We start from the raw sequence: 13,509 nt of genomic DNA on the forward strand, positions 1-13,509 counted from the left end.
ACCTTAGCGTACACAATGACTTACCATCTGCTGCTGACTCCAGTTGAGAAAGCCAGCCTGGGCTAACAATTCCCTAAACCAGGCACACAGGACATGAAAAGGACAAACTCTGCTCAACTGAAGCCAGTTTCAGCTTGGGTAGGAGTGGCGGCTTACAAGCTCCCTCTGCCGAGGGTTGCCTCTCTCTGGCATTCAGTGGCCAAGGACAGGAGCTAAAGGGAGATGAGTGGAGATCAAGGGAGTAAGAGCTGAAAGTACTGAGGACACTGGGGACATGAAGTTAGAGACAAGGGTTGCCTTCAAACTGTAGCTAACACCTGTGGCAGGGCTCTCATGAAAGGAGACAAGCTGTTTGGGGGGTGGGGGGAGGAGCCACCTTGTAGTCTTTCAAAACAATCTTCATTCTGGCACAGCTGCTGGTCTTTACTATCTCCATCGTAAAGCAGGCATAATTCACCCAGTGAAGTCTACACAAGGGTTTCATAAAACTGTTGTCCTGGAGTGTCTACTAAGTACCTGTCAAGCACGTATCACGTACCAGGGTGAGAGGAGAGGGAGGAAAGGAAGCAAAGGTACCACTGCTTCCTTCCCTCACTCCTCCTGTGCTCTTCAGAACTGCAGGCAGAGCCCAGATGGCCTTTCCCCACCAGCAAGCACAGACGAGATGGCTCCTGGTTCTGAACTGAGGTCTAAGGCAGGGGCAGTGAAAGGCTGGCCTGTCACTGGCTGCAGCTCCTTCACTCTACTCCTTGGGGATTTCAAACATGCAAAGGCTCTTGTACTTCTGCAGCAGGTCGTTCTTGGTCTGGACTTGCTCCCGGAGGCTGAGCAGTTGCTGCTGTTGCTGCTCAGGGCTCAGGTGGATGCCGGGCATGGTGCTGACAGCTTTCCGCACCTCCTGGAACTTGGTCTTTAGGGCGTTCAGGTCCTGGTGGACGTCAGGGCTGTCCTTGTCCATGCTGCAGAGGGCAGAGGCACCATCAGTACATGCACACCATGCTGCCCCTTTGCCCACACCCCCAGATCTTTAGTGTGTGCAACGTGCCCTGGGGCCAACACAGCTCAGTCACCCTTTCACAGGCACACAGCCTGCTTGCAACATGCTCCCCTTACAATCTACATTCAACTGGCTACCTGCGCTGGAAGGTGGTGGCATGCACGTATGCTGGGCTCACAGCAGGGAGGGGGCTGTGGGCACTCAAAAATCCGTTACTGAAACACCAAAAGCTTGGCACACAGACTGCTCATAATATTTGCTAAATAACTGAACAAAGCATTACCAAAATCTGGTGACAAATGCCAGATACAATTTGAGGCTATATCACATGTCTTCAATTTAATCAACTTTCAGGCCAATCAGATTTTACCAGCTAGCAAGAGCTACTTTCAGCTGAGGTTTTGATACTTGAATCAGTTAACATACAGATGAATTTCCACAAGAATCATCATAAATTTTAGTTACAAGCCATTGGAAATGTTCAGAGGTAAAGGCCATGGCAATTCCTCACTTCCCGGCCTGGCTTACCTCTTCACTCACAACTACTATGAGCTGTCCTGACAGCATCAAACCAAACCACCAAGAAACCAACCCCCTTCACCTAAGATCAAAGACACAGCCTGCCAGGTCTTCCTATACATTTTTAAAAAGTGAATGTTGTTGTTATGTGTCATTGCGTCAGTTCCTACTCATAGCGACCCTGGATAAGAGTTTCTGAGAAGCAGCCTTGTGGTTCTAACTGACCTGAGGCCCAGTGCTTATCTGACAGCATCACAAGACCCCAAATCAATTCAGCAAGCTGTTTCAAAAGTGTACTTTGTTGTTGTTAAGTGCCTCTGAGTTGGTTCGGACTCCTAGCAACCCTGTATACGGTTTCCAAGGAGTGACTGGTGAATCTGAACTGCACCTTGTGGTCCAGTGCCTTATCCTACAGTGCCACACTAGGACTCCAAACTGAGGCACAAAAGGGGTGAACTGTCAATGAATAGTTAGTTTTTCACTAAATGTTATCCCTGGCGAGGCATTTCAAACCAGATGGTGTGAATTTACGTTTATTATTTATCATTTCTCTGTTTGCGCAGACAGAATACCCTCCTCCCTGAACTGCCACTGCTGCTCACTGTTTATCAGCAGCACAAAACTCACACAGCAGGGCCCAGAGAACCCATACTTAAAGGAGTGGACGGCCAGCCACCACTTATATCGGCTGTATTCTGATGCCCTCAGCTGAGATTCAATGAATGGCATGACTGAAACCAGCGGCCACTGAGTTGACACTCACAGAGACTCCGTATGTGTGACAGCTGAACTGTACTCTGTAGGGTTTTCATGGCTGATTTTTCAGGAGATTGCTAGACCTTTCTCCCAAAGCCTCTGGATGGACTGGAATTGCCAATCTTTCAGTTAGCAATCGAGCACAATGACCATCTGCAGTTCCCAGGACTAAGTGGTATGCCTTACCCCAATTTCTAGGGAGGACAATTGTATTACTGAGACCTGTAAGTCATCTGAAAGCAACTTTTATTTTAATTATTTTCAGTCTCAGCTTGGATCCATGCTCTGGATAGAAACTATATGGAGTCTGCAAATCACTGTACTTGGCTGGTATATGTGTTAACACACTGGTTATGGGTTAAGTCCAAAGGGTATTTTAAAATTAAAATAAAGTCTCAAGAAAAATAATTCACATCAGATGACAGGACGCAGTAAAGTAAAACTTTGGGAGTTAAGCTAATCAGGTTCTTGAAGCAAGCATAACCTGGTCACAAAGAACATTTACATCTGAAAGTAAAAAATGGGCCATGTTTAAGGTGCTCATTCCTGAAAACCCCCAAATCTCAAGGGTCGCCCATTCTTTGCCTGGTGAGTTTCCCATAAGGAGACAGTCTGAAATCTGTCAATCATGGCTTTGGAGAAGTGGCCTGGAGCAGAGCTGAGCAGAAAGGAGGCCATTCAGCCCCAGGGAAGCCCTGGCTGCAAGATTCTCAACCTGCCCCAATTGGTGGATGGAGGTAAATAGCACTGAACTCCTGGGGTGAGGAAAACACTTTATTCAGGAACTGGTTCAAACAAAGTGGGATCTGGCTAAGCCAGGATGATTGTGAAAGAAAGTAAAAGAAAAGGGTCAGACCCAGATAGCAAGTGAATAAAGGCAGACAGTGCTGAGTGGGCCTGCCTTTATGTGGGTGTTAGTCATCACCCAACTTTAGAAGAGAAATCCAAGGAGACAAGGCCAGGTCAAGAGTGTGGACAGCAAGACATTGGCCCCGCCATGCTGTGAAGAGTGCACCAGCATCCGACGGTGAGACTCCTTGATGACCTGATGCTGTGTGAACATCCTGGGCTAATGCTCTATGTCTAGAGAATGCCCATGGCACTTTCAATATTCTCCTCCAACACCCTAACTCAAAAGCATGAATTCTTCTATGGTCTTCGTTATTCACTGTCCAGCTTTCACATGCATATGTTGTTGCTGTTATGTGCCGTGGAGTCGGTTCCGACTCATAGTGACCCTGTACAGGGTTTCCGAGGCTGTAAATCTTTATAGGAGCAGAAAGTCTCATCTTTCTCCCACAGAACAGCTGGTAGTTTCGAACTGCTGACCCTGAGGTTCACAGCCCTATTTGTAACCACTATGCTACCAGAGCTCCTTTCGCATGCATATGAGGTGATTGAAAATACCATGGCTTGGGTCAGGCACACCTTAGTCCTCAAGCTGACATCTTTGCTCTTCAACACTTTAAAAAGGTCTTGTGCAGCACATTTGCCTAATGCAACACGTCGTCTGATTGCTTGACTGCTGCCTTGATGACTGTTGATAGTTGATCCAAAAAGAATGAAGTCCTTGGCAACTTCAATCTTCTCTGTTGATAAGAATGTTGTGGAAGACCCCCAGGCAGACAGACTGGCAAAGCGGCAGCATCGATGGGCTCAAGCGTGGCAACAATAGTGAGGTTGGCCCAGGATCAGGCAGGGCAGTGTTTTGTTATATGGGTCGGTACCGACTCAACAGCACCTAACAACAACAACAACAGCAAATGGTCACTTAGTAGAAAGAGCTCACTGAACCTGTTGTCGTGGGGCTCCAGTCTCCTCACTCTAACCAGGAGTTAGTTACTACAGCTGCTTTCTCTGTTCCCCAAACCTGAGTACCACTGTGTTTGAGTTCTCTGTGGCATCTGACTCGCTGTCCATTTCTGAATTCCTGCTTTGTCCCACCGGACATGCTCAGCTAGTCCTTCTCAGCCCTTCCCTGTAACAGCTCCTGCAGCTTCACAATCGGCTCCAAGTTTCTCTGGTGAGTGTGTAAGTGTCAGTGCTTTCTCTCTCTCAAAAACAGTTTGTCCTAAATGACTGGCAGCAATAATGCTTGAAGGGAGGGAAAAAAGGCAAAAGGGCAGATACCCAAGACTTAGAACAGCAAAGTCCCTTTAATCCCAGAGATATTTTACCAGCAATGTGCCATGGTATATACATGGTTTTATCTGTTGCTTTGTTCACTTGACAACTACTCTGGCAGATCTTTCCAACGTTGGTACTTTTTTATAAGATAATTTCTTAAAAGTACATTTCTATGTCAATGGTTATGTAAAAAAAATTTTGACCACAAATTTTATTGCCGAATTGTCCGCTAAAGGTGGTGAACTGACATGCACTCCAGTGACAGGGGACATCACTAACTTTATGTACTGGTCATCTGTATCTCTCTCCTCCAGTCCTGAGCTCACAACTGCGCTTCTATCTGCTTACAGGATGACATGTGAAAAACATTCCCCCACAAACAAACAAGAAAAGATCCTGCTGCTAAAAGAAATTTGGAAAAAAGCCCTGCTCTACAAAATATAAGGAGCTCTGGTAGTGTAGGGTTACGAATTGGGCTGCGAACCACAAGGTCAGCAGTTCACAACCACCAGCTGTTCCACGGGAGAAAGATGAGGCTTTCTGTTCCCGTAAAGATTTCCAGCCTCAGAACCCTGTGCAGGGTCGCTACGGGTCGGAACCGCCTCCACGGCACAGAGCTTCCTCTTCTACAAATATACCAGCACCGGCCCATTTGCTGCTACCTTCTTACATTCTGCGAGCTCCTTCCCAGCCTGGCCTTCTTTCCTTTACTTCAGTTCCCCAGTTCCAACAGTTACCAGTGGAGTCTGGAGTGACTGGGGAGGCTACGTCACCAGCCTCCTACCACCCCACTTACCCAGCTGTGGTGTGCCAGACAATGGTCATCCAATAACCAAGTCCACCTCTATTCCCCACTAACGACTGCTGCTCATTTCCAGGTGGACCCAGGTTCCCTCCTCCTAAAACCACAGATGCTTTCCCAGGTCAGCTCCCAGACAACATCTATCAGGTGAGCTGAGACTCTTCTGAAGGTCTGGTGAATGTACAACTACAGCACACAGTACACTGTACTATGAAGTGGTTGTGGCTACTGGAGAAGCACTGGATGGCTAACCTCAAGATCAGCAGTTCAAACCCACCAGCAGCTCCTCAGAAACCACATACAGGGTTACGATGAGTCGAAACTGACTCGACAGCACTTTAACAACATGAAGTTGTTGGCCTTGCATACCTGCAGGAGAATGAAAAGATATTTAAGCAGACACAGAAATAACCGCAAATAATCTGCACATATTCTCCACCGGGACCTCATTCTCTTTACTGGGATATAGGTGAAGCAGCAGTTAAAGGCTTCAGTAAACCTAAGGGGGATAATTGTGGTCACTCGTGGACCTTCTGCTGCTTCCTGCAGCATGTGAGGTGGCCTCAGCTGGCATAGAGGGCCAGTCAGACTAAAATAGACACTGTGTGGGAAGAAGCAGGCGGAGAAGACCCTGTTCCCAGGACAGAAGTCTTAACTTAAGCTCTAAGGTCTTGCTGACCTGCATCAACAACACGTGGACTGACTTGCTGCTAACAAGCTGACCCAAGCTTGAAGGTAGAGGACAATTTAGTGTGCTTATTACTTGGGAGCTCAGTGGCTCTGTACAACAAGCCTCAAGGTCAGCAGTTTGAGCCTACCAACTGCTCCACAAGAGGAAGATGAAGCTTTTTGCTTCTGCAAAGATTTGCAGCCTCAGAAACCCTACAGGAACAGAAGACACTTCTTGAAAGAAAGCAGGAAAAATAAAAAAAAAACAAAAATGGCAGTCTGGCTACTACAAGAACAAGTAAGTTGCTTGCCAGGGAGCCATCAAGACAAGCAACCAAGTCCCTTCAAGACAAACCGCCCTCTAAGACTGAAACTCAAAGGAAACACATGAGCAGGCATGTAAGCTTGCTGGCAACCACATTGGTCTACATGTGAGCAGAAATGGGGGAAAGGCAGCAATGAAGATATGGGCTGAGTATGACCATGTTCCATAGACTCCCATCGACCTTAAGATGAGAGAGAGAAGAGGAAGGGCTGGCTGGTCCTAAGTGTAGTGAGACTTGGGGACTCCTGAGCCCACAGAGTGAAGCATCCAGCTGATAAGAAGTGAGGGGAGATGTACAAGAACACCCAAACTTGTAGATAGTACCCATTTGACCTACTTTCAATGGCTGGTTGATCAGAACTCAACTAGAGGAAGATAAAGAAATTTGATAAAGGAAGTAAGTGTAAATTGTTACAATTTGATGAACTTGATCTATACTTATGAATATAGTAGCTCAAAATACCAACCGAGAGGGAAGGAGTCTTCACATCAAGGATCAACCTATGTATCCCCTAAGAACACAGGGTTGACAGGGATGGGCAACTTAAGACATTGGCTACCTAAAATAGGGGAGAGGGAGGGCTTATAAAGGCACAAGTGGCTGGCTTACAAGTTTACAAGAAGGAGTTTAGTTTCAGAGTGTGGGGGGAAGGTAGAACCCCATTGAATAGTTTTCCTCTTGTATAGATGGGTCTGGTGAAAGGAAATGGGGATAAGATTCTTATGATTCAATAGTGAATAATTGTTATACCTAACTGAAATTGTCACAACCGCAAAGGTAGAAGTTGTGTAACAAAAAGCAGGGAGTAGTTCATCTCGCGTTCCAGGAACAGAGGACCCTAGGACCATCAAGAGAGAAGAACATGAGCTGAACGTAGGACCCTATTCAGAGAAGCAGTGACTCAGAGATGGAGGCAGAGGTGATGGCATGGAGAGACTGAGCAGCTGAGGACTCTAGATTCATGGGAAGAGAAAGGCTGTGCTGGCAGCCAGGAGACAGGCTTCCAGAATGTGCCCTTTGGTTGTTTAAGGGATTATATATCCCTCTGTAGTTTTAAGAAAAAAAAAAGGGGGGGGGGCAAGAAGAGGGGGGGGTTCTTGACAAAAGAAACAATCTATGATGGTTTTGGGGGGAGGATGGCATGATATATGTGCTGGAGGGTAGACACGTGTTGACATGGGTGTCGGGCAGCAGGCAACATACAACCAGAGGGAGGCTGGCAGAGGAAAGACAGGGGTGATGGGAGCCACAGGGCAGAATGCAGTGGTTAGAGTGAATAGAGAGAGATAAATGCTGTTAACTATTGGTGCATGGAGGGGATTGCAACCATATAGCAAAGCAAAGTATATGATTTGTTGAATGTAAAATTATAAACCTTCACTCAATTCACAAAAAGTTTTTTTTTTTTTTAAATACACAAGATTCTACAAACATAAAAAAGACACTTCTTTCCCTCTTAAGTCTTAAATATCCCTATACAATGTGTCATCTTAATCATTCACTACCCAAGAAAAGGAAAGTAGGTGGAATAAACGAGTCAGGAACCAGGGGACTTTTCTCCACACCACACAGTGTGTATGTCCCAACCCAAGGACAAGGTAGTGTCCGGGGAGTGTGGGGAGGGGTCCCAGCCGCATCACTGACTGTGTGGAGTAGGTGGCCTCGACCAAGCCCTGAAAGGGTATGAAGCATTTCTGTGGGCAAAGGGAAGAAGGAAGGGGCTGGACGGCACACAGCCTGGGGAGAGGATCTTGTGGGCTCTACCATACGCTCCAGGCTTTGTCCCGTATAGGCAATCTGAAGGTGGTCTGCAGAGAACCCTGAAACCATGACCCAAACCTCCAAAACAAGATACCAAATCCTATAAGGTGCTGGTTGTACAGAAACATCCTCAGCAGCTACTCTTTTGGCATTTTGCAAATATATGAGCATCTATCACACAATTTTTGCCAATTCAACTTTTCATAGATATATACAACTTATTGACAGAGGGTGCTCCTTGGAGGTCAGGATGGCTAAACTTCGTCTCTTATACTTCAGACATATTGTTAGGAGGGACCAGTTGCTGGAGAAGGATATCATGTTTGGTAAGGTGGAGGGTCAGAGAAAAAGAGGAAGACCCTCAACGAGATGGATTGGCCAAGTGGCAGCATCGATGGATTCAAGCATGGCAACAATTGTGAGGTTGGCCCAGGATAGGGCAGTGTTTCGTTCTGTTGTGCATAAGGTCTCTATGAGTCGGTACCAACTCGATATCACCTAACAACCACCACCTTTAATCTGGAGCCCTGGTGTGGTGCTATAGGATAAACACTGGGCTAAAAAGTCAGTTTGAATTACAAGTGGGTGGTTCAAACTCACCAGCTGCACCTCAAAAATTCTATACAGAGTTGCCATGAGTGGGAACTGACTCAACAGTACTTAACAAGAACAACTCTTAATCTGGGAGCTCTATAAAATAAGCACTGGACTAAGAACCACAAGGTCAACGGTTCAAGCCCACCAGTTGCTCCATGGGAGAAAGATGAAGCTTTCTGCTCCTGCAAAGATTTTTCAGCTTCAGAAACCCTATACAGAGTCGGCACTAACTCGACAGCACTAAACAACAACAATAACCCTTAATTAATGTGATTTTTCCATTATAATGATCTAAGTTTTAAGTTCACATCTCCTATTACTATAACTTTGCCCTAAGAGACACCCAAGAGTTCATCAAGACAGAATTTGTAAGGCTGCTATTCACCACAGCACTGACAGAAACAGTATGAACGACACATGTGAACTTGGGTGAATGGAAAGGCAATATACAATAAGGAGGTTGGCAAAAGACTGATGGAGGCATGGGAAAGTATGAGGAGGACTGTACGAGTTAAAGGCAATGGAGGTAAATACACACAATCCTGTAACAATGGTCATCTACTGGTAGATACATGGATAGGCACGCAGGTTGAATGGGTGTTGAAGGTGAGTGGATTTTTGTACATGGTTATTTATCTTGGCTGCACACATACCTATGAAAGTGGTGGAGCACACAAGGTACGAGTCACTGAGTCTGGGGGTTCAGGACGTAATCTTAAGGATCGCCAGCCCAAGAATCATATACCCAGCAAAACTTTCCCTCAAATATGATAGCAAAATCAGATCATTTCCAGATAAACAGAAATAAAAGGAATTTTTAAAAAACCAAACCAACAATACAAAAATTATTAGAGTATCCTTTGGACTGAGAACCAACAAAAGCAGACGACAACCCGAGACTGACATTATGGAAGTATCCAGATTAAAACAAAACCACAAGATTGAAAATAGAGAATAAGAAATATCAATTTATGATGAAAACAACTACAAAGCAAAAAAAGAAGGAAAAAGCTAGTTATAGAATTCCAAATGACAAAGAAGTTAAGTAGATTTCAAGACAAAACAGACTATTTTAAAATGGGGGAAGAAATTAATAAATTACAGGATAACCTCAAAGAAACTAAACAAGAAAAGGAAACCACATGGATTTTTGTAAGCATTAAAACTATTAAGAACATGACAAGAAAAAACACATACAAAAAAGAGCTCAGCACAGGAAAACATGTGGAACAAAGAAATCAGCATATCAAACACAAACACAAACACACACAACGCAGCAAAATGACTGCAATAAATTCACACCTAACTATGCTGAACGTCAGTGGATTAAATGTACCAGTCAAGAGACAGTAGAAAGTGGGACAGACGGACAGAGATAGACGATATATGCACAGCCTTGGAACTGCAGGGCTCTGGGATACTACGATTTAGTCATGGTTGGAATGGGGGCGGGGAACGGGACGACTGGTGTTAAGATGCTTGGCTGTTTTTTGAAACTTGGTTTTCCTTATATTATAATATAGAGTAGACACTGGAGGGGGAGAGAGAGGAATAGTCAGAAACATCACCATAGAAGGCTCGTAAGTCCATCTTCTGCCTATGACTGATTGGAATGGGGCTACAGCATACCCAGTGAACGAGGCTTCCTGTGGAGCCTCTGCAATACATAAAACTATAGGTAGAAACCTGAACCACATCCAGATCTCCAGAGATGAGAAATTTCCACTTGAAAGGATGAGCAGACCAGCCTGGAGCGGCTAGAAAAATAGAAGATACTTCTTGAAAGAAAGACCTACAGGAAAAATACAAAACAATAGTGGCAGATGGACTGTTACTATAAGAAAAAGCAAATTGCTTCCCCAGGAAACATCAAGACAAGTGGTCGGGTCCCCTCAATGCAAACCCCCGTCCAAGACTAAGACTCAACGGAAATACAACGCTCTGATTGGTGACCACACGCATCACTGATGGGGGGAAGTGGGGTAAAAGCAGCAATGAAGCAGCAAGCTAACCCCTACAATGTTTGGTGGGCTTCTGTGGACCCAGATGGGGACTTGGTTGGCAAACAGTGTGAGGAGACCTGGGGACTCTTGGGCCCAGAGTCAGTGGCGTGGCCACGGAGGACTCCAGTGGTGAGTGGAGCTACCGGCTGATGGGAAGAGAGGGAATGTGCACAAAAATGCCCACACTTGCAGATGGTACCCACATGACCTGGACTGGATGACTGGATGACTGGATGATCAGAGCTCAACCAGGAGAAGAGAGAAGAGGAAAAAAAGAGTGATATGATACAATTTGATGAAGTTGACCTACACCTACGGATGCAGTGACTCAAAAGAGGGAACAAATCCTCACAGCAAGAAACATTCCCACCCCTTCACACACAGAGTAGACAGAGATGGGCAACTTGGACACTCACTGGATACCCAAATTTTTTTTGTGGGGTGGGGAGGGAACTACAAAGGCAAGAAGTGAAAGGAAAAAAAAAAGAGACACATAGCAGAATGGATAAGAAAACAGGATCCTTCAATATGCTGGCCACAAGAGACACACTTCATACACAAAGACAAATACAGATTAAAAATTAAAGGATGGAAAAAATATATCAAACTAATGGCAATACAACACGAACAGGAATAACAATATTAATCTCTAGTAAAAAAGACTTTAAGGCAAAAATCAGCATAAGAGACAAAGAAAGATACTATCTCACAATTAAAGGGTCAATTGAATGCGAGGACACAACCATAATATGTATCTATCTAATGAAAGAGCTTCAAAACATGTAAATCAAACTCGAATACAACTGAAGAAGAAATCGACAACTGTACAATAATAGTTGTTGTTGTTTGTTGTTAAGTGCTATTGAGTCAGTTCCAACTCATGTCTTCCTCGTGCAGGGTTTCCGAGGAGTGGCTGCTGAGTTTGAACCACTAACCTTGTGGTTCAAACTGACTGTGCAGTCAAGTGTTTTATCCTACAGCGCCACACCAGAAGTCCCTACAATAATAGTAAGAAGTTTTAATACACCACTTTTGAAAAAGGACAGAACAACCAGAAAGAAACTCAACAAAAACAGAGGAATTAAACACAATCAATCAACTCGACCTCATTGATTGATACAGAACACTCAACTCAACAACAGCACAATACACATTCTTTTGCAGTGCACATGGAACATTCTCCAGAATAGACCATATGTTAGGCCACAAAGCAAGTCTCCAGAAACTTTTAAATGTCAAACCAATTTTTTGACATTTAAAAGTCAACTATCTTCTCAGATCACAATGCTATAAAATTAGAAATCAACAATAGGAAGATCAAGCAAACACAATCAAATGCATGGAAACTGAATAACATCCTGCTTAAAAGCTACAAGGTAATGTTGAGTGCTGTCAAGTCTGTACTATATAGGGTTCCTAATGAGCAGTTGGTGAGTTTGAACTCCCGACCTTGAAGTTCAAACCTGCCTTGCTGTTGAGTGTTTATTTTACAGCACTATACCAGGACTCCGGAGGGTAACAGAACAAATTAAGAAATTGCTTGAATCAAATAAGAACAAAATACAACATACTAAAACCTTTGGGTCACAGAAAAAGCAGTGCTTAGAGGGCAATTTATAGCAACAAATTGTTCATCCCAAAAGAAAGAACCCAAATCAACACATTAACACAACATCTCCAACAATTATAAAAAGACCAGCAAAGTAAGCATACAGTCACTAGGAGAAAAGAAATAATAAAGATTGTTGTTGTGAAGTGCCGTCGAGTCAGTTCCGACCCATAGCAACCCTGTTTCTGAGGAGCAGCTGGTGAGCTTGAACCGCCAACCATGTGGTTCAAACCGACTTTGCAGTCCAGCGCATTAACCCACAGTGCCACACCAGGAGAATAATAAAGATTAGAGCAGAAATAAATGAATCAGAAAACAGAAAAACAATAGAAAGAATTAAGACACAAAGTTGGCTCTTTGAAAAGATTAACAAAACTGACAAACCATTGGCAAATCTAACCAAAAAAATGAGGGAGAAGACACAAACAGCACACATAAGAAATGAGTGGGTGACATCACAACAGAACCAATGGAAATAAAAAGGATAATAACAGAGTACGATGAAGAGCTGTACTCCAACGAATTTGAAAATCTAGAAGAAATGAAAACAGTTTTAGAAAAACAAGACCTATCTAAACTAACAGAATGAAGTAGAAAACTTGAACAGACCTATAATAAAAGAAGAAACTAATCAGGTCATTAAAATACTTTTAACAAAAAAATTCTAGATCTAGATGGCTTTACTGGTGAATTTTACCAAACATTCACAGACGAGCTGACATCAATTTTACTCAAACTATTCCAGAGCATAGAAAAGGATGAAAAATTCCCGAATGCATTTTATGAAGCAAGTATAATCCTCATACCAAAACCAGGTAAGGCCATCACTGAAAAAGAAAATTATAGACCAACATCCCTCAAGAACAAGTTGTTGTTGTAAAGTGCCATTGAGTCAATTTGTTTAGATCCAAATCAATGCTCATGGAAGCAGTAGTCAAGAAATCAAACAACATACTGCATCGTGTAAATCTGCTGCAAAAGGCCTCTTTAAAGTGTTCAACTTTAACAGATGTCAGTCTGAGGATTAAGAAGTGCCTGTCACAAGCTATGGGATTTTCAATTGCCTCATATGCATGCGAAAATTGAACAATGAATATGGAAGACCAGAGAACAGCAATGCATTTGAATCATGGTGTTAGTGTAGAATACTGAAAGTACCATGAACTGGCAGAACAACAAACAAATCTGCGTTGGAAGAAGTACAGTCAGAATGCTTCTTAGAAGCCAGGATGGCCAGATTTATTCTCATGCACTTTGGACATGTTATCAGGAAGGACCAGACCCTGGAGAAGACCATTATGCTTGGTAAAATGGAAAGTCAGTGAAAAAGAGGAAGACCCCCC

At 43.9% G+C, this 13,509-nt stretch overlaps 1 protein-coding gene across 1 annotated transcript in view; it reads right to left on the reverse strand.

Moving 5' to 3' along the window:
* Positions 1-742: 742 nt before the first annotated feature.
* The window catches only part of MED9 (mediator complex subunit 9), a 16,089-nt gene continuing 3,322 nt past the window's right edge, over positions 743-13,509 (reverse strand). Inside the window, exon 2 of the mRNA XM_006875546.1 lies at positions 743-959. Within this exon, the coding sequence (XP_006875608.1) occupies positions 743-959 (217 nt within the window). The remainder of the gene's footprint in view (positions 960-13,509) is intronic.

The sequence above is a fragment of the Chrysochloris asiatica genome, unplaced genomic scaffold (assembly GCF_000296735.1).
Source record: "Chrysochloris asiatica unplaced genomic scaffold, ChrAsi1.0 scaffold00331, whole genome shotgun sequence".
Taxonomy (NCBI): domain Eukaryota; kingdom Metazoa; phylum Chordata; class Mammalia; order Afrosoricida; family Chrysochloridae; genus Chrysochloris; species Chrysochloris asiatica.